General features: G+C 36.8%; 1 protein-coding gene across 1 annotated transcript in view; it reads right to left on the bottom strand.

The window, feature by feature from the left end:
• Positions 1-20,429, bottom strand: part of TMPRSS11D (transmembrane serine protease 11D) — a 256,137-nt gene that overhangs the window by 16,280 nt on the left and 219,428 nt on the right. The window contains exons 6-8 of the mRNA XM_082390259.1: positions 7,226-7,383; positions 3,879-3,917; positions 1,046-1,223 (exon numbers count right to left, since the gene is read on the bottom strand). Of these exons, the coding sequence (XP_082246385.1) occupies positions 1,046-1,223; positions 3,879-3,917; positions 7,226-7,383 (375 nt within the window). The remainder of the gene's footprint in view (positions 1-1,045; positions 1,224-3,878; positions 3,918-7,225; positions 7,384-20,429) is intronic.

Below are 20,429 nucleotides of genomic sequence, written 5' to 3'. Positions count from 1 at the left end.
ACTCTTTTGCATTACATGTGAAGATGTAAAATTCTGGAAAGCATTGTAGTGTATTTAACACACTGTATATATACTTCTGGGTATGTATGTCAGAGAAATTCTTGAAGGTTTATAGAGAGGCACATATGAAGGCATGAGAGAAAGTGTATATGTGCTGCTCTTTGCGGCAGTGGGAAGTTGGAGCAACCTAGCTGGATGAAGGGATATGGTGGATGCAGTGGTGGACCAGATTAAAATTCCCAGGATTGAGCAAAAACAGTAAGGAAATATGAGGCTTATACACAATGCTACTCATATAATTTAAACACACACACACACACACACCAAAGGTTTTGCAGGTAATTGCATATTTAAAGACATATGTCAAATATTTGTGTGAGGCCTATGGGGGGCAGGGAAGGTAGTAGAAGTGGAATACAGGTGTGACAGGAGAAAAATAAAAGGAGAGAAAGGTCTTGTACAAACTGATGAAAATAAGGATTTATGAATTGGAAGGTTGATTAATGCAACATGCTTTTAAGGTTGAATAAAAGCAAAATGTAACCAAATAATTTGAGGGTTTTGTGGAGTTTAGATAGTGGAGTTATACGGAAAATAGAAATTATATATCCAGGAGATACTTTCATGAGGTACAGTAGCTTGCAAAAGAGTAAATGCTAGTTAAAAATTCTAAAGAAAAAATATTTGACAACAAGAAAATACATGAATTTTTTATATTAAACTTCTTTTGCCTCAGGGTCTTTATTGTGAAGATTTTAAAAGATACTCTTCTTTCTTTCTTCCCTGTCTGCCTCCCTCCCTCCCTCCCTTTCTTTCCTTTCTTTCAGCAAATGAATAAGAGCATGGTTTTGGAACCAGTTGAATTTAGATTTGAATCTTGGCTGTGTCGTATATTGGCAGTGTTATTCAGGGCAAGTTATCTAATATCGCTAATGATCAATTTTTTATGCATAAAATGTGATTGATTGATACCCTCTAACACAGATGTAAGTATTAATTGAGACAACTAAGGTATGCCAAGATGGGTAGGTAACTGTGGTCTTACCTTCTGAAGCAGTGAGCTGCTGTCAGGATCCACTTCTTACTGATCAAGACACCTCCGCAGTGGTGAACACCACTCCACTGTAAACTGACTTGCCATGGCCAGTCTCCTTCCTTAGCTTTAGTGCCTCCTATGATTCTCTCGGCAGACAATGTTATTAGGTCTGGACGGACCCCACATTCTAATGGGAAAAGGGAATTAATGTGCTGAGAAGATCATGATTCTTACACTTGGCAGATGCTTTAAGAATTTCATCATCATTTATGACTTTTATGTCTCTTATGTATTCTTTCCCAGGACATGCTAGGCTTTCCAAAAGCATGATCAATATGTTATATTTTTAGAGTACTTATGTGACTGTTGCCTATAGACTGCATTTTAGAGAACATTGCTGAACTTAATTGGCATGGAGGTTTCAAATTCCGGAGCAGCTTCAGAGTTCTTTGGAATTCCTCATGAGTGGGGGTTAAGATAGGTCAGTGCTGGAGGCACCAGTTCAGGCCACAGGTTCTCTGGGAAATTTCCATCTTCTCAGTAGCCTTGCTACTCAAAGTGTGGTCTGTGGATCTGCAGCACAGGCCTCCCCTAGGACCTTGTTAGAAATGTTGGCTCTGTGTAGAAACAACCTAAGTGTCTGTCAGTAGATAAGTGGATCAAGAAATAGTGGTATATATGTGCACATAAGCATGCACACAAGCATGGACACACACACAGGAATGTTATTCAGCCTTAAAAAAGAAGGAAATCCTGTCACTTGCAACAACATGGATGAAACTGTAGGGTATTGTGCTAAGGGAATTTGCCAGACAAAGACAAATACTGCATGGTATCACCTATATGTGGAAATTAAAGTTGAACTCCTAGAAACAGTAGAAAGTGGTGGCCAGCGGGTTGGAGAAATAGGGAGAGTTTGGTAAAAGGGTGTAAACTTTTTTTTACAGCTGTAAGATGAATAAGGTCTGAGAATCTAATGTATAACATAGTGACTATAGTTGACAACAGTGTATTGTATAATAGAAATTTGCTGAGAGAGTAGCAAATTTGCTGAGTTCTCACTAAAAAGAAAAAAGGGAGGGAGGTGATAAATACATGAGGTGATGAATGTGTTAATTAGCTGGATGAGGGGAATCTTTTCATAATGTATACATGTATCAAATCATGACATTGTACACTTTAAATATCTTGTAATTTTATTTGTCAGTTGTCCCACAGTAAAGATGAACAACAATGACAAAAAAAAATTGTTGACTCTCAGACCCACATCAGGGAACAAATCAAAAGCTGTGTTTTTTTTCCCTCCAACTTTATTAAGGAATAATTGACAAATATTGATACAATGTATATATATTTAAAGTATATAGTGCGATGATTTGATATACATATACATTGTAGAATGATTACCAAGTTCAAGATAATTAACACATCTAACACCTCACATAGTTCTCTTTTTTGTGTGTGTGTGTAAGTGTGATGAGAATACTTAGGATCTACTCTCAGCAACTTTCAAGTGTACAATACCATATTACTAACTATAGTCACCAAGCTGGGCATTAGGTTCTCAGAACTTATTAGAAGCTGCATTTTAACAAGTGATTCATGTGCACAGTGAAGTTGGAGGGAAACTGCTCTCATCATGAAGACTCTATAGTGGTAATTCAGTTCATTGTGAACAGTTCAGTCCACATCCGTAACTGACTCTATCTTACCAAATGTGCCCTCGAAAAGGAGTTACTTTAGGTCCACAGAATATTCTCGAGGATAACTGAAGGTTTCTAAGTATCTAGATGAGGTTTATTTAAACATTTTAAGAGAGCCCATGACTCTCCAATGGTCAAAGCTGAAACGGGCTGGAGTGGGCTGGATCACTCAACTCCTCTTAACTCCCACTCCCATGGTTTATTTCCTCTTGTTTAGTCTATTACTGAGAAATTAGAGGTAAATCACCACCAACAGTTTCTATTGCTGGACCAGCTCTGAAGTAGTGACATTGCTTCAATAGGACACCATCCAAAGGCATTTTTTCTAACAGATCTCCCAGATAGAGGAGGACTAGACTTCCGTTAAGAATATACATGGAATATAGGTTCCTTTGCTACATTCTCCAACCAAATTCTCTAGTAAATTATTTAAGCACATTTTAATGAAAAAGAAGCATGAATTAAATATATAATGAAGTTGAAAAACACCCACAGAGGAAGCATTAACTTATAACATCACTTAAGTATGGGAGATAGGCCAGCCATCAAGATATATTGAACTAATTTCTAACTACCTTTTATTAGCCAGAGAAGTAAACTGCTGTTTTCTAGGGGCTATATTTCTGCTGTCCTAGCCTGAGAGTATACATAAGGACATTGGAAAGCAGTGACTTTTCTAATATGTTATAGACATAAAACTGATATTGCTTTTTGTAATTTTTTTATTATACTTTATGATTAACTTAAATCCACAGCAAAGCAAGCTATTCTGGTGGTTAGGAGAAGGCATATAAATGATGCAACTAAACATAATTTACAAGTCTACTGAAATGCTGCCATGGAACCAGGGCAGGAAAAACTTCCCAAAGCTGCCAAGAAAACCTTAATGAGACCAAACTTTTACAGAGTGGTGGAATGGCATTGCTACTTCTTCCTTCTAAAAGGAGGGGAAAACTTAAACATCACTTCATAGGCCAACAGAATCAGCAATATCTTATCTCAACAACAACCCACATGAATGAACTAAGAATAAAGATACCATCTCAATAGACACTGCCTTGGCAAAGACTACAAATCACTTGAACATTTACTCTTTTTATTTTGGTAAACCACATTTACAAAGTAATTTAAAAGCTTACCTTGAGTTAAAATATATTCTGTATCCACTTCACTTATTGCTGGTGTTAAAAAGAGAGAGAGAGTAAGATCAATACAAAAAGGACTGTATACCATTTGACCTTAATTTCTTAATGTGTAGTCCTCAGACAACCATAATCAGAATCATTTAGAGGACTGCTAAAATACAGACTCCTTGGCTACATCGCAGACCTGCTGAAAGAATCTGAGTCATGGCCTTCAGTAAAATGTTTATAATATTCCCTCAATTTATTGTTTGCACACTAAAGTTTGTGCTTTAATTTCTCATCAAACGCTTAAAAGATACTTAAAATTTATTTAAAAGATATTTCTGCTCTCAAGTCACTCAGTTTACTTGGGAAAACAGAAACATAATCATGGAGATACAATGTAGTAAATGCTATAAGAGAAGTTAATTTTTCATTTTTTTCTAATATATATGTATGTACATATAACTATATCTGTATTACTTTACTGATACTATTTGTAGTACTGCAGGTATAACAAAATATAGGGGGTCTGCCATCACATAATTTATAGGTAGAAATTGATCAAGAAATCATTGAAATAAATTTAAGTGTGAAGTAGAGAGGATAAAGGAGAGAGTTACTAATGATTCTGGTTCACAGATGTTATCATGATGAAAATAACATTTGAGTTGTATTTTGAATACCTAAAAGGAGTTTTTCAGGCAGGCAAGAAGTGAAAAGGCATTCCAGATGAGAAATATAGTGGGCACAAATGCATGGAGGTGTAAGATGTTTGTGGAACAATAAAGTCAGTAGAGCTAATACAAGTGTTGCATGTAGAGAAGTGGTGGGAGAGCACAGAAAGGAAAATATGTTGGTACCAGATAGTGACAGTTTGTATATTCCAGTTTAATGTCTGCTTATAGAACAGTTTTCTCTGCATGTCCTACAGCCATCTCAAACTCAATGTCACCAAATTTTACTCCAAATTTGCTACTTATAGTTTCTCCTTTAGTAAATGACACCATTTCCACCAATAGCTAGAAATCTGAAATGGTCTCTGACTCCTCCTTTCTCATCATTTCCCACATCTTATTGCTTTCCAGATTTTGTACCTTCTAGCCTCTAACCATCCTTTGCATTAGCACCGTCTTCCCCCTCCCTTTGGCTACTACTTTAGTTCATGCTTTCATCATTTGACTCCTATTCCCTGCCTCCACTTTTGCCCTTTTTAATGCATCCACCTCTACTTTACCAGACTGACATTTCTAAAAATGTAGATCATATCAGAGTATATTCTTCTCTGCTTGAAATCTTTTAATGAGAAATCAGCTTCTTATTTCCTATAAGATAAATCTAAACCTCTCAGACAGGTGTTCATGTTCTCTAAAGTCAACTTAAACAAACTTTTTTGCTGCCAGAAGTTTCACAGGGCTTGGACATCACACCGCTTTGTAAGTGTTAGAGGAGGCAAAACATCCTTTTGGAGAAAGGAAATAAAAAGAGCTGACCATTCCTTTTCATTCTTTGAGCAAAAAGACTTTATTTCAATACTGGCTCCCCTACATGCTGTCTGTATGCCCTGGGCAATTATCTATCTTTTCTGAGTGGGGACAATAGAAGGATCTATAACATGTGGTTGTTGTGAGGATTAAACAAACTGTAATGCATGAGCATCAGCCAGTCAGGAAGGACACAGTCACCTATGGAGCTGGATCAGTGTCTTAGAGGTCCTTGCTGTGCTAAGCATTAATGCTGTAGTTGCAAGGGGAGGAGCTGGGAGTCCAAGGTAGGGATGGGAGAATTTGGAGGGGTTGGGGAGGCACCTTTGTAGGGCTGGTGCAGTGGTTATTTACCAACAGATAGGAAAGAATTTCAATATTTTAACAACTAGTAAAACTATAACAGGTATTTGCTGATTAACTACCAGTCCAATGTGGGAACCACCAAAATCCCTTAATTGTGAGCTTATTATGAGGGGGATCATGGTTTCTTAAGCTAGCAGTGCATGACAGAGTTGAAGGAGTGTCCTTAAATTCTATGCATATATTAAGTAATTCCTTTTTTTTTAAAGTCATGCAAAAATATTAATGGAGTACTTATTATGTGCTAGACACTGGGCAGTAGAAGGACAGTAGGATGAACAAAGCAGACTGGTCCTTGTCTTTAGAAAACTTACAGAGTAGGATGAAGACACAGAAATAATATTGTAGTTTCAATTGTGATAAACGCTGTAAAGGAAAATGAAGGCGTGTATGACAGAGGTAAATAATTTAGTACTGGAAGTTAGAAAAGACTTACATTAGAAAGAAATGATTCAGATGATACTTGACAGATGCAAGGGGGTGATATAACCTGTGTTATAAGAAACTGGAATAATGTATGCAAAGGCCCTGAGGCAAGAAGGAGAGAATTTTTGCAAACAGAGAAAGTGAAGGTGTGGCCAGATTGTGGTGAATGAGGAAGAGAATGGTATAATAAATGGCTAGAGGGGTAAGTATGAACCAGATCATACAGTGCTTTAGATGAGATCACCATATCATTTATTGTCCAAACCAGAAGACATAAAGACTAATATTAATAATGGTTCTTGGACAATTGGCATGAACCCAGGACTGTCCTGGGTAAACCAGGAAATATGGTATTCTTCTTACGTGTGGTGTTTATGTTTTGTTTTTATTTTTGTTTTGTTTTGTGGGAAGCCATGGGAGGCTTTTAAGCAAGATTGTATTTATATTTTAAAATATTTCCTTGATCAGTATGTGGACAACACATTGGAAAGGGCCAAGAAAGTATAGAAGCAGAGTAGCTTGGAGGCTAGTGCTGTAGTTCAAGTAAGAAATGATGTTGGCTTAGACCAGAGTGATAGCAATAGGGATGAAAAACAATGGAAATAGATTCCATTCTAGGCAGAAGTAGAGAGGATTTTCAGAGAGGAGGTAGGGATATTGTTAAATCTTCTAATTTCCTTCTTAATTCTACAAGTATTTACCAGACACCTTCCAATTGCATGCTCTTTTCTCAGGGAGATAGATCCTTAATTAAATTGTTCTCTGACCTCGAACAGCTATTTACCATTCTTATAACATACCTACAAATTGAACATCTGACAGCAACATCCCTTACAAGGAGAGTTGAGAGGGAAAAATAATAAAGAATTTTTAGCAAATAAAACTTACTACATGAATGCTAAATGATTCTTTAAAACTTTAGAATATTTTATATTGGAGAGCTATATATTATAGTTAGCTTCATAATACATTGTTTTCATAAAGTTTAATTCCAAGGGAAAAAAGTCAGTCTCTCATTAAATCGAAACATGAATTAGAACTGGTAGAGAGATATATTGAAATGAAATGGCTAAAAAAAATGATACTTGCGTGTTAACTCAGTTGAAGGGTTCATTGCCAAGTTTCCAGAGTTAATCATCATTTGGCGTAAAACAGACTCAATTCTGCTTTTCACTGATGGTCCATTGTTATTCCTGGTGAATTTAAATTTCATGACAATATCTGCTATCACGTCATTACCACTTTGCCTGAAAAACCATAAAGATATTTTTAAAAATGTATAATTATGATAATTTTCTGTCGTTCTCTTTATATACTCTTCTTGATTAAGCATTAAAAACATTACTTAAGAAATTTAACGTTAGAACAGATTCACATAACAGTGTTTCTCTATGTAATGATATATCACAATGCTATCCCACAAACACTAGATTTCAGTGCATAGTACACTGTACCCACCATTCAGGATAGCTTGTTTTAAAGTCAGAATGCCAGAGTTTGAACACCAGCTCTGCCATTTACTGTTGGACTTTAGGTAAGTTTTTTGTTTCTTAATCTTTCTGTACCTGTATCCTCACATTAAAATGGGTTATTATGAAGATTATATGAATTAACATATGTAAGATTTTTGGGAAGAGTACATAGCATACAGTAAGTACGCTGTAAGTATTAGCTATGGTTAGACTTCACAAATCTTCAAAAAACCCCACTCATCTCATTAAACAAACTTATAAAGGGATGAACTTCCAAGTTTATGTGACTTAAAAGCTCAAGTTAATTTTCTGGTACCTACACCCCCTTATCTGGCTACAAAAGCAAATTTTAACTTCTGTAGTCATACGTTAAGATTTTTATCTCTGTTTCGATTAACTGTTGATACTTCTCACAAGAACCTTGATAATTTGGCTAAAGGTTATAATTCTCTAAAATCGAGATAATATCCATTTCCTCCCATGTAAATTACCATGTAAATCACTTCCTCCACCTAATTTTGGCGCTCTCCTTTTCTGAAAATGAATGTGCATTAGGCACATTTGGTTTTGATGCTCTCATACTCACTCTAGGCTGCCTCCTCTCATCTCAATTGCTGATTTTGCCATAATATTCACCCCAGATATTAATTTAGTATTTACTAGGTAAATACTAAATAAGCATCTTTTTTGTGCTGGGCATTATTCTTAGTTTCAGAAATTAGCTATAACCAAGATTCACAGTTGCCGTTCTCATGAATAGGGCACTTTAGATGAAGAAGCAGACACTGAATAAATAATTACATCTTACATTTCTAGCAACATGAAAACCTAAATAATTTTTAAATGCTTTTCATATAAAACAACCAGAAATGCTAGCTAAAATATAATAAATTCTATTTGAAATGCAAAGTTGGGCTCCTGTGAAAATAAGGGAAATCTTAGAAGACTAAAAATAAAGAAGAATATGAATATTACATGTTAAGCATTAGAATTCCAATAGTTTTGTGTTTCAGCATTAATAGATACTGGAGATGAGGTCTTGAGCTAGTACAAAATAGGGAGATGGACAGGAGGTTTCAGAATAAGGCTAGGTTTCTCAAAGAACTAGGCATTCAGTGAAAGCATAGATTAGAAAGAAGAACTACTCACATCATAAAAGAAAAAGAAGTTTAGTTGTCTCAGAGGTCCCGGTCTGGATGGAAAAAAGGTTCTCCTGAGAATTCATAATCATGAATCTGACTTCCTGAAAGTTTTGGATTTACATTAATACCACATGCATGGTCCCAGACACTTTAAGAAATTAACCAAAAAATGGTCCATGTGATGCCAATCCTCCTAGAGTATCTGATAGAAGCAAATGCTTTGGAGGTATGTATGTTAAATCCAGACTGCATAGGATCCCAATTACAAAGTGGGATTAAAGATAAGCATACAACCTCAATGGTAAACAATACATCATGAGCTAAAATCAGAATAAGAAGAGCATCCTCAAAAAGTCCACATAATAAAATTAACAGATATTCAGGTAAGTAAATTTGAAATGACTAATGACATAAAAGGGGAATTATAAATATAAGAAAAGTATAGTACTTTTTCAAAACAGGTAAACATAGTCAAACATACTTTTTAATTGAAATGAAAACTTGATGGATGAATTACACAGAATAGTAGACAAAGCTGAAGAGAAACTGGTTAACTGAAAGAGATGAAGAAATCACACAGAATGTAACATAGATAAAGGTATGAAAAAGATCAAATAGAGGCTAAGAGACAGGAGACATCTCAAAGTTTACCTAGTGAAATGCTAAAGAGCACAGAAAAATAAAGGAGCAGCAGTATTACAAGAGATAATGAGAATTATCCGGAATTAATAAAGACACGAAGCCTCAGATCGAGATGAGTCTGAAGCATACTCAATAAAACAAAACACACACACAGATACATCATAATAAAACTCTGAACTCCAAAGGCAAATGGAAGATTTTCAAACAATAGAGAAAAAACTAGCTACCAAAGAAAGTTTTGACTGAAGGACAATTGCTTAATAGCAGCGATAAAAGGCAGTATATAATTGTATCTTCAAAATGCTGAGAGAAAATTGCTATCAACTTGGAATTTTATATCCACACTAAAGTATTATTCAAGAATGAGGCTAAAATAAGGACCTTTCATGCATCACAACAAAAACAAAACTAAACAAATGTGTAGTTTATTGTTCCTGTACTCTTGTTAAAGAATTTATGAAGGAAGTACTTCAGTAAGAAGGAAATTGAACCCAGAAGAAGGGTGTTTGTTAGGTACAGGAAGACATAGGAAACAAAGGAAATGGTAAACTGGTAATCTAAAAAGACATTGATGGGGGCAGAGTCAAGATGGCATACCAGGAGGACGTGGAATTCGCATCTTGTACAACTGGGCACCTACCAGGCACTGGTGGGGGACTGTGGACACCTAATGGGACAGTAGGAACCCCCAGGGACTGGGTAGGACGTGGGGCCTGGGGGGAGTGAAGGGGGAGGAGAAGTGGAGGTGGGATGGTACTGGCACTCCTGAGGGGTGGCTGGGGAAGGGGAAGGGATCCTATGCCTGAAGGGAGAAATTGGGGAACCATTGGGAGGGCAGAGGATCGAAAGGGAGCATGGCTAGGTTTCCCCTGCCCACTTGGGCCCCCAGGAACCTGCTGAGATCCCAAGCCTGATCCTCTGCCCACCGAGGCCCCCTTTAGCCATGTGGTCCTGAGGGAGTGGGAGGGAGGGAAGGGAGAGCAAAAGTAAAGGCCAGACCTATGGGACTGGAACCCCTGAGAGGTGGCTGGGGGAGGAGAGGAGTTCCTACACCCAGCGGGACCCACCCATGGTTAGGGGTCCAGCGGCGACGGGGGAGACCCTGGGGGAGATGGAAGGGGAGGGGTGCGAAGGAACAGAAGGGAACACAGCCAGTGCTTTCCCTGTCTGCTTAGCAGCTGGGGAGCCTGTTGGGCTCCTGGGCCTAATCCTCTGCCCTTGGAGCCTCCCTCCTGCTGCGCAGAGCCCAAGCCCTGCTCCTACACCCCCACCCAGGGCCCCACCTCTACACTTGGAGACCCCCTCTGAGACCCCCTCCAAACGCACTGGGCCTAAACCCCACCCACACACCCTCACCCAGGGGCCTACCTCTAAACTCCGGAACCCCACACTCTGGCGGCCCTCCTTTCCATGTGCTGCTTCTTCCCTTCCACACGGGTCCTAAGCAGAGACCCACTGTGCCCCCATGCTTGAATGTTGCCCTGCCTAGGCCCCGCCCCCAGGACTTTTTCCAGCTACGTGGGTCCTGAGCCTAGGCCCTGCCCCACACACAAACGTCACCCCCCCCACCCACCTAGGTCCTGCCCCACACTGAACCACGCCCCTGCCTAAGTTCCACCCCACCTAAACTCCGCCCCCATAGCCAAGGCTTTTTTCTGTTTTTTTTTTCTTTTTTCCTCTTTTAGATTGGGCTTCTGTTTTACCTTGTTGATTCATTGTTGTTGATTCTTTCATATTTTTATTTTTCCTAATAAATCTTTTATTTTTCAAACTTTATCTTATTCTTTATACTTTGTTATTGTTCTCTCCTTCTGGCTTGCTTCCCCCGCCCACTTTTTGTTTCCTTTTTTCTGTTTTGGTCTTATTTTACCTTGTTGCAGTTGTTTCCATTATAGTTTTATTTTTCCTAATATATTTTTTATCTTTCTAATTTTATTTTGTTTTTTATTCTTTGATATTGTACTGCTCCTTTTTTTCTTTTTTCTCACTCTTTTTTTTTTTTTTTTTTTTTTTTTACTGTGCCACAAAGCTTGTGGGAACTTGGTTCCCAGGCCAGAGGTCAGGCCCAAGCTCCTATGGTGGTAGCTCCGAGTCAAAACCGCTGGACTAACAGAGAACCTCAGACCACAGGGAATATTAATCGGAGTGAGATCTCCCAGAGTTCCTCATCTCAGCACCAAGACCCAGCTGTATCCAACTGCCTGCAAACTCCAGTGCTGGAGGTCTGAGGCCAAACAACTAGAAAAACAGGAAAACAGCACCACCCATCAAAAAAAAAAAAAAAAGAAATGACAAAAAAATATGTTACAGATGAAAGAGCAAGGTAAAAACCTGTAGAACAAATAAATGAAGATGAAATAGGCAACCTACCTGAAAAAGAATTCAGAGTAATGATAGTAAAGATGATCCAAAATCTTGGAAACAGAATGGAGAAAATACAAGAAACATTTAATAAGGATCTAGAAGAACTAAGGGGCAAACAAGCAGTGATGAACAACACAATTTCTGAAATTAAAAATACTCTAGAAGGAATCAATAGCACAATAACTGAAGCAGAAGAATGGATAAGTGACCTGGAAGATAAAATAGTGGAAATAACTGCTGCAGAGCAAAATAAAAAAAGAATAAAAAGAATTGAGGACAGTCTCAGAGACCTCTGGGACAACATTAAACACACTAACATTCAAATTATAGGAGTCGCAGAAGAAGAAGAAAAAAAGAAAGGGTCTGAGAAAATATTTGAAGAGGTTATAGACAAAAACTTCCCTAACATGGGAAAGGAAATAGTCAAGTCCAAGAAGTGCAGAGAGTCCCATACAGGATAAATCCAAGGAGAAACACCCTGAAACACATATTAATCAAACTTTCAAAAATTAAATACAAAGAAAAAATATTAAAAGCAGCAAGGGAAAAGCAACAAATAACATACAAGGGAATCCCCATAAGGTTAACAGCTGATCTTTCAGCAGAAACTCGGCAAGCCAAAAGGGAGTGGCAGGACATATTTAAAGTGATGAAAGGGAAAAACAACCAAGATTACTCTACCCAGAAAGGAATCATTCAGATCCGACAGAGAAATTAAAACCTTTACAGGCAAGCAAAAGCTAAAAGAATTCAGCACCACCAAACCAGCTTTACAACAAATGCTAAAGGAACTTCTCTAGGCAGGAAACACAAGAGAAGGAAAAGACCTTCAAAAACACACCCAAAACAATTAAGAAAATGGTAATAGGAACATACATATCGATAATTACCTTAAAAGCAAAAGGCTTAAATGCTCCGGCCAAAAGACGTAGACTGGCTGAATGGATACAAAAACAAGACCTGTATATATGCTGTCTACAAGAGACACACTTAACCTACGGACACACACACACTGAGTGTGAGGGGATGGAAAAAGATATTACATGCAAATGGAAATGAAAGGAAAGCTGGAGTAGCAATTCTCATATCAGACAAAATACACTTTAAAATAAAGACTATTATAAGAGACAAAGAAGAACACTACATAATGATCAAGGGATCAATCCAAGAAGAAGATATAACAATTGTAAATATTTATGCACCTAACATAGGAGCACCTCAGTACGTAAGGTAAATGATAACAGCCATAAAAGGGGAAATTGACAGTAATACAATCATAATAGGGGACTTTAACACCCAACTTTCACCAATGGAAAGATCATCCAAAATGAAAATAAATAAGGAAACACAAGCTTTAAATGATACATTAAACAAGATGGGCTTAATTGACATTTAGAGGACATTCCATCCAAAAACAACAGAATACACATTTTTCTCAAGTGCTCATGGAACATTCTCCAGGATAGATCATATCTTGGGTCACAAATCAAGCCTTGGTCAATTTAAGAAAATTGAAATCGTATCAAGTATCTTTTCCGACCACAACGCTATGAGACTAGATATCAATTACAGGAAAAAAACTGTAAAAAAATGCAAACACATGGAGGCTAAACAATACGCTACTAAATGACCTAGAGATCACTGAAGAAATCAAAGAGGAAATCAAAAAATACCTAGAAACAAATGACAATGAAAACACGACTGCCCAAAACCTATGGGATGCAGCAAAGTAGTTCAAAGATAGAAGTTTATAGCAATACAGTCGTACCTCAAGAAACAAGAAACATCTCAAATAAGCAACCTAACCTTACACCTAAAGCAATTAGAGAAAGAACAAAAAACCCCCAGTTAGCAGAAGGAAAGAAATCATAAAGATCAAATCAGAAAAAAATGAAAAAGAAATAAAGGAAACGATAGCAAAGATCAGTAAAACAAAAAGCTGGTTCTTTGAGAAGATAAAGACTATTGTTAAACCATTAGCCAGACTCATCAAGAAGAAAAGGGAGAAGACTCAAATCAACAGAATTAGAAATGAAAAAGGAGAAGTAACAACTGACACTGCAGAAATACAAAGGATCATGAGAGATTACTACAAGCAACTGTATGCTAATAAAATGGACAACCAGGAAGAAATGGACAAATTCTTAGAAAAGCACAACCTTCCAAGACTGAACCAGGTAGAAATAGAAAATATAAACAGACCAATCACAAGCACTGAAATTGAAACTCTGATTAAAAATCTTCCAACAAACAAAAGCCCAGGACCAGATGGCTTCACAGGCAAATTCTATGAAACATTTAGAGAAGAGCTAACACCTATCCTTCTCAAACTCTTCAAACTATAGCAGAGGTAGGAACACTCCCAAACTCATTCTATGAGGCCACCATCACCCTGATACCAAAACCAGAAAGATGTCACAAAAAAAGAAAATTCCAGGCCAGTATCTCTGATGAACATTATATGCAAAAATCCTCAACATAATACTAGCAAACAGAATCCAACAGCACATTAAATGGATCATATACCATGATCAAGTGGGGTTTATCCCGGGAATGCAAGGGTTCTTCAATATATGCAAATCAATCAATGTGATACGCCATATTAACACATTGAAGGATATAAACCATATGATAATCTCAAGAGATGCAGATAAAGCTTTTGGCAAAATTCAACACCTATTTATGATAAAAACTCTCCAGAAAGTGGGCATAGAGGGAACTTACCTCAACATAATAAAGGCCATATATGACAACCCACAACCAACATCGTCCTCAATGGTGAAAAACTGCAACCATTTCCAGTAAGATCAGGAACAAGACAAGGTTGCCCACTCTCACCACTATTATTCAACATAGTTTTGGAAGTTTTAGCCACAGCAATCAGAGAAGAAAAAGAAAAGGAATCCAAATCAGAAAAGAAGTAAAATTGTCACTGTTTGCAGATGACGTGATACTATACATAGAGAATCCTAAAGATGCTACCAGAAAACTACTAGAGATAATCAATGAATTTGGTAGAGTAGCAGGATACAAAAGTAATGCACAGAAATCTCTTGCATTCCTACACACTAATGATGAAATATCTGAAATAGAAATTAAGGAAACACTCCCATTTACCATTGCAACAAAAAGAATAAAATATCTAGGAATAAACCTACCCAAGGAGACAAAAGATCTGTATGCAGAAAACTATAAGACACTGATGAAAGAAGGATGATACAAACAGATGGAGAGATATACCATGTTCTTGGATTGGAAGAATCAACATTGTGAAAATGACTATACTACCCAAAGCAATCTACAGATTCAATGCAATTCCTATCAAACTACCAATGGCATTCTTCACAGAACAAGAACAAAAAATTTCACAATTTGTATGGAAACACAAAAGACCCTGAATAGCCAAAGCAATGTTTAGAAAGAAAAATGGAGCTGGAGGAATGAGTCTCCTGGACTTCATACTATACTACAAAGCTACAGTAATCAATCATACAATACTACAGTATGGTACTGGAACAAAAACAGAAATATAGATGAGTGGAGCAAGATAGAAAGTCCAGAGATAAACCCGTGCATATATGGTCACCTTATTTTGATAAAGGAGGCAAAAATATGCAGTGGAGAAAAGACAGCCTCTTCAATAAGTTTTGCTGGGAAAACTGGACAGCTACATGTAAAGGAATGAAATTAGAACACTTCCTAACACCATACACAAAAATAAACTCAAAATGGATTAAAGACCTAAATGTAAGGCCAGACTCTATTAAACTCTTAGAGGAAAACATGGGCAGAACACTCTTTGACATAAATCACAGCAAGATCCTTTTTGACCCCCCTCCTAGAGAAATGGAAATAAAAACAAAAGTAAAAAGTGGGATCTAATGAAACTTTAAAGCTTTTGCACAGCAAAGGAAACCATAAAGGAGATGAAAAGACAACCCTCAGAATGGGAGAAGATATTTGAAAATGAAGCAACTGACAAAGGATTAATCTCCAAAATATACAAGCAGCTCATGCAGCTCAATGTCAGAAAAACAGACAACCCAATCCAAAAATGGGCAGAAGACCTAAATAGACATTTCTCCAAAGAAGATATATAGATTACCAACAAAGACATGAAAAGATGCTCAACATCACTAATCATTAGATAAATGCAAATCAAAACTACAGTGAGGTATCACCTCACACTGGTCAGAATGGCATCATCAAAAAGTTTATAAACAATAAATGGTGGAGAGGGTGTGGAGAAAAGGGAACACTCTTGCTCTGTTGGTGATAATGTAAATTGATACAGCCACTGTGGAGAACAGTATGGAAGTTCCTTAAAAAAGTAAAAATAGAACTACCATGTGACCCAGTAATCCCACTACTGGGCATATACCCTGAGAAAACCATAATTCAAAAAGAGTCATGTACCACAGTGTTCATTGCAACACTACTTACAATAGCCAGGACATGGAAGCAACCTAAGTGTCTATCGACAGATGAATGGATAAAGAAGATGTGGCACATATGTACAATGGAATATTACTCTGCCTTAAAAAGAAACAAAATTGGGTTATTTGTAGTGAGGTGGATGGACCCAGTCTGTCATACAGAGTGAAGTAAGTCAGAAAGAGGAAAACAAATACCGTATGCTAACACATATATATGGAATCTAAAAAAAAAACCCACAAAGGTTCTGAAGAACCTACAGGCAGGACAGGAATAAAGACACAGACATACAGAATGGACTTGAGGACACGGGGAGGGGGAAGGGTAAGCTGGGACGAAGTGCGAGAGTAACATTGACCTATATACGCTACCAAATGTAAAATAGCTAGTGGGAAGCAGCTGCATAGCACAGGGAGATCAGCTTTGTGCTTTGTGACCATCTAGAGGGGTGGAATAGGGAGGGTGGGAGGGAGACGCAAGAAGGAGGAGATATGGGGATATATGTATGCCTATAGCTGATTCACTTTGTTATGCAGCAGAAACTAACACACCATTGTAAAGCAATTATACTGCAATAAAGATGTTAAAAAAAAAAAACCACCCTAAATGTAATGTGGTATATTGGGTTGGATCCTGAAATGGAAAAAAAGGACATTAGTGGAAGAACTGGTGAAAACCAAGTAAATCAGAGTCTAATAATGTACCAATGTTAATCTCTTAGTTTTGACAAATGTACCATAGTTATGTAAGATGTTAACATTAGGGGAAGCTAGGTGAAGTGTATGTAGAAACGTTCTGTACTGTCTTTGGAACCTTTCTGTAAACTTAAACTTATTCCAAAATAAAATGTTTACTTAAAAAAATAAATAAAATGACATTGACAGTATAATTACAGTGACTTATTTGCAGGTGTTACAAATAAGGTGGAACTAAAACATCAGTAATATGTGTATAACTGTTCCAAGTTTCCTGTATTATTTGGAAGAAGGGTAGTGGATTAAACCAACTCTCCTTGTTTGTGAGAATTTTTAAGAATAATCACTAAAATAAGATAAATGGAATGTAGAACTTGTAAATTAGTAAACGGAAAAAAGAAAATGAAAATACAATCATACAAGGGAAGGCAAGATAATAGGAAAAAGCATTAGAAAAACCAGGATGAAGAACATAAGATAATATGGAGGAAATAAATACAAATGTAACTGTCATCACAATAAATTGAAACTTACTAAACTCTCTAGTTAAAGGCAAAGATGGTCAGAATGCATTTGAAAATGTAATCTAGGTGTCTTCTTGTTTTAGGAGAAAAATCTAACCTGTAAGGATATATGAATGTTGAAAATGAAGATAAGGTATGTTGAAAAAAGAACCATAAGAAAGTCAGTGTAGCATAATAGTATCAGATATAAGAGATTTTTAAGATCGAAAGACATTAATTAGTGATAAAAAGGATTAATACCTTGCTAAAAGAAATAGTTCATGAGGCACATATAATAATTCTAAACATATAGGTGCTTGATAATATGTGCTCAAAATATATTGAACAAGGAGAAATAGGCAAATCCATAGTGGTAGGTTTTATCTGAATGACAATTACTAAGCTTAATTGGAAGGAACAGAATTCCTATTATTAAGTCTAATAGGAATCCAGAAACAGACTCATAGACATATGTAAACAGTATACTATAGAAGTGGTATCACAAATCTGAAGGAAAATAACTCATGTAAAAAATTAAAAATCTTCCTCATGTCACACACAAAGCACTTGAATAGGAACAGCAAAAATTTAAAATTTATAGTCAAATATGGGAGATTTTCTTTATATACAAGAGGAGAAAGGATTTCTTCAGTAAGACATTTTACAATTGATTTTCTTCAACAAAAGATGCATATACAAAGTGTTAAGATAATGCTATAGACAGGGAGAATATATTTGCAACTCAAAGTAACAAATGTTTGGTACCTCCTATAGACAAAGAACTCCTACAAATCTATAAGGAAAAGACAAATCATAGAAAAAAACCAGAAAAGATGAATATGCAATTCAAAGAAGAGGTATCTTTAGTGAATGATAAACATGTAAATAGATACTCAAACAGGACGGTGTTTTATACTTCATTTATTTGATCTTCATAACAACTCTATCAAAGAGTCATGTACCTTCCTCTTGGGGACTGTGAGTAACAAACTCTCTTTTCAAAAGTCATCATCTCCTGATTTGTTGGCCTTACTGTACCTCAAATTTTCTATTGATGCAGTATATTTTAAAACAGAAGGGGAAGGGAAAAAAAGTGGTGTGTGTGTGTGTGGATGTGTATTTCAGACAGAGGGAATAGCTTATGTAAGAAGATCTTGAGGTTAGACAGAGTGAAGAACTGAAAACAGTCTAGTGGGACTTGTGAGTAAAGAACAAAGTAGAGAGTAGTAAAAGACTACCCCAGCAATAGAGATGGTAGGAGAAAACCCTATATAGGAAGGTTTAGTAAACTTTGTTTTATATATATATATATATATATGAAAGGAGACATATATATATATCAAGAATACATATATCTTTGATGCACATATATTATTCATGTTTATATATGATATTTGACATATCATAAGAGTAAGGAATGGCAGTTAGAAGAACTTTAAGCAAATACTATGTTTAGCTTTTCATTTCAAAAAATCTTTCTGGTTGCTATGTAGAATGTGGAGTGGAGCAAGACTGCAGGAAACGAGACTCAGGAGGCTGTTCATAGACAAGGAGAGAGATGGTTGAGGGCAGTGTGTTTGAAGTTATGGATCTTAAACATAATTAAGAAATAGAATTGTGAAGGTTGGATGTGTGGGTTGAGGGAGAGAGGAATTTAGAGATAACTCATAACTCTTTCTTGAGCATCTGGGTTGAAGGTGACACCATTGAGAGAGCTAGGCAATACTAGAAGAGTAACATATTTGGCGGGGGAGAAATGATAGGTTCTGGTCTGGACTTATTAAAGTTGAGTTGTCCAAGATAGCCATATGATGATACCAAGTAGATGGCTGTGTATATTCACATCGCGAGATGAGAAGAGAGGACTGGCCCAGAGGTACAACTTTGATAATAATTAGCATATAGGGGCAATGAAGCCCCTAAAAGGAGCTTCAGTGTGAACTGAGAAGATGAGAGGCTTACAGCACAGTCTGACAACATTTGAGAAAAGGAAGGAATAAGAACTAACAAAGAAAACTGAGAAGGAATAACTTGAGAGATAAAAGGAAAATCAGGGGTGTATAGGGTCATAGAAACCAAGGGATGGTACTATTTCAAAAAGGATTGAAAACTCAACAGTGTTAAATACTGTTGAGAGGTCCAAGAAGAGGACTGATATAATTTCTTTGGAGTTTGTGATTCAGATGTCATTGCTGAACTTGGCAAGAGCAATTACTATTTTGTGGTGACGTCAGAAGCCAGACTGCAGTGAAATGAGAAGTAAGTGGGAAGTGAACAAAAGGAGAAAAAAAATGCAGATTCAGTCCTACAAGTATTGCAAGCTAGTGGCTGGTACAGAGAATTTCTCAAGAAAGTACTAAGGTGAATGTGCACTGAACTGACTGAAATGCATTTTGGAAAATGCTCTTCCTATGGATTCTTCTTACTTCTTGAACTCCTCAGCAAAACTTAACTGACCAGAGCTCTATGCTCCTGGGTACTTAACTAGGTGACTCTTCCGAGAATAAGAAAAATTAATTTTCTTGTGGTGTTAGTATTTGAGAAATAATTAGTATAATTTCTCTCCCTTCTGAAGAGCTTTTGTATATTATTTGAAGGATTGAGCAATATGGACATTTGAGACATTTATGGTAGGGTCAGTAAGGGTGGCTATTTTAGTTGGTAGGGATATCACATCACATCACAAGGATAAGTCCATATTCAACTAAGGTAAGAACGGCAAATAACTAGCTTGTGTGCTGCTACTTCTAACATTATTCATATGAATTATTAATTCATAGCAGACACGTCTGTATTTGGCCACAGCATCCTTTATATTATAGCATTCCAGGCAGACAAAACCCAAAAAGCCACTTTTGGTGTTGGTTTAGTGTTCCAATCGTGCCCAGGACCACAACATTGCACATCTCCACAAGGCATTGTTTGCTACATAGACTGCATCGTGAATAGTATCCCCTGGAGTTATATAATAGAATAACCCTGCTGCTGTACCTTCACCCAACTCTCTCTCTACCCTTTCCTCCTTTTCCCACCAAGAACTG

This window comes from Balaenoptera borealis (assembly GCF_965194805.1).
Source record: "Balaenoptera borealis genome assembly, chromosome: 4".
NCBI lineage: Eukaryota > Metazoa > Chordata > Mammalia > Artiodactyla > Balaenopteridae > Balaenoptera > Balaenoptera borealis.
Note: the sequence above shows the minus strand (reverse complement) of the source record. Positions and strands in the feature narration are given on the sequence as shown.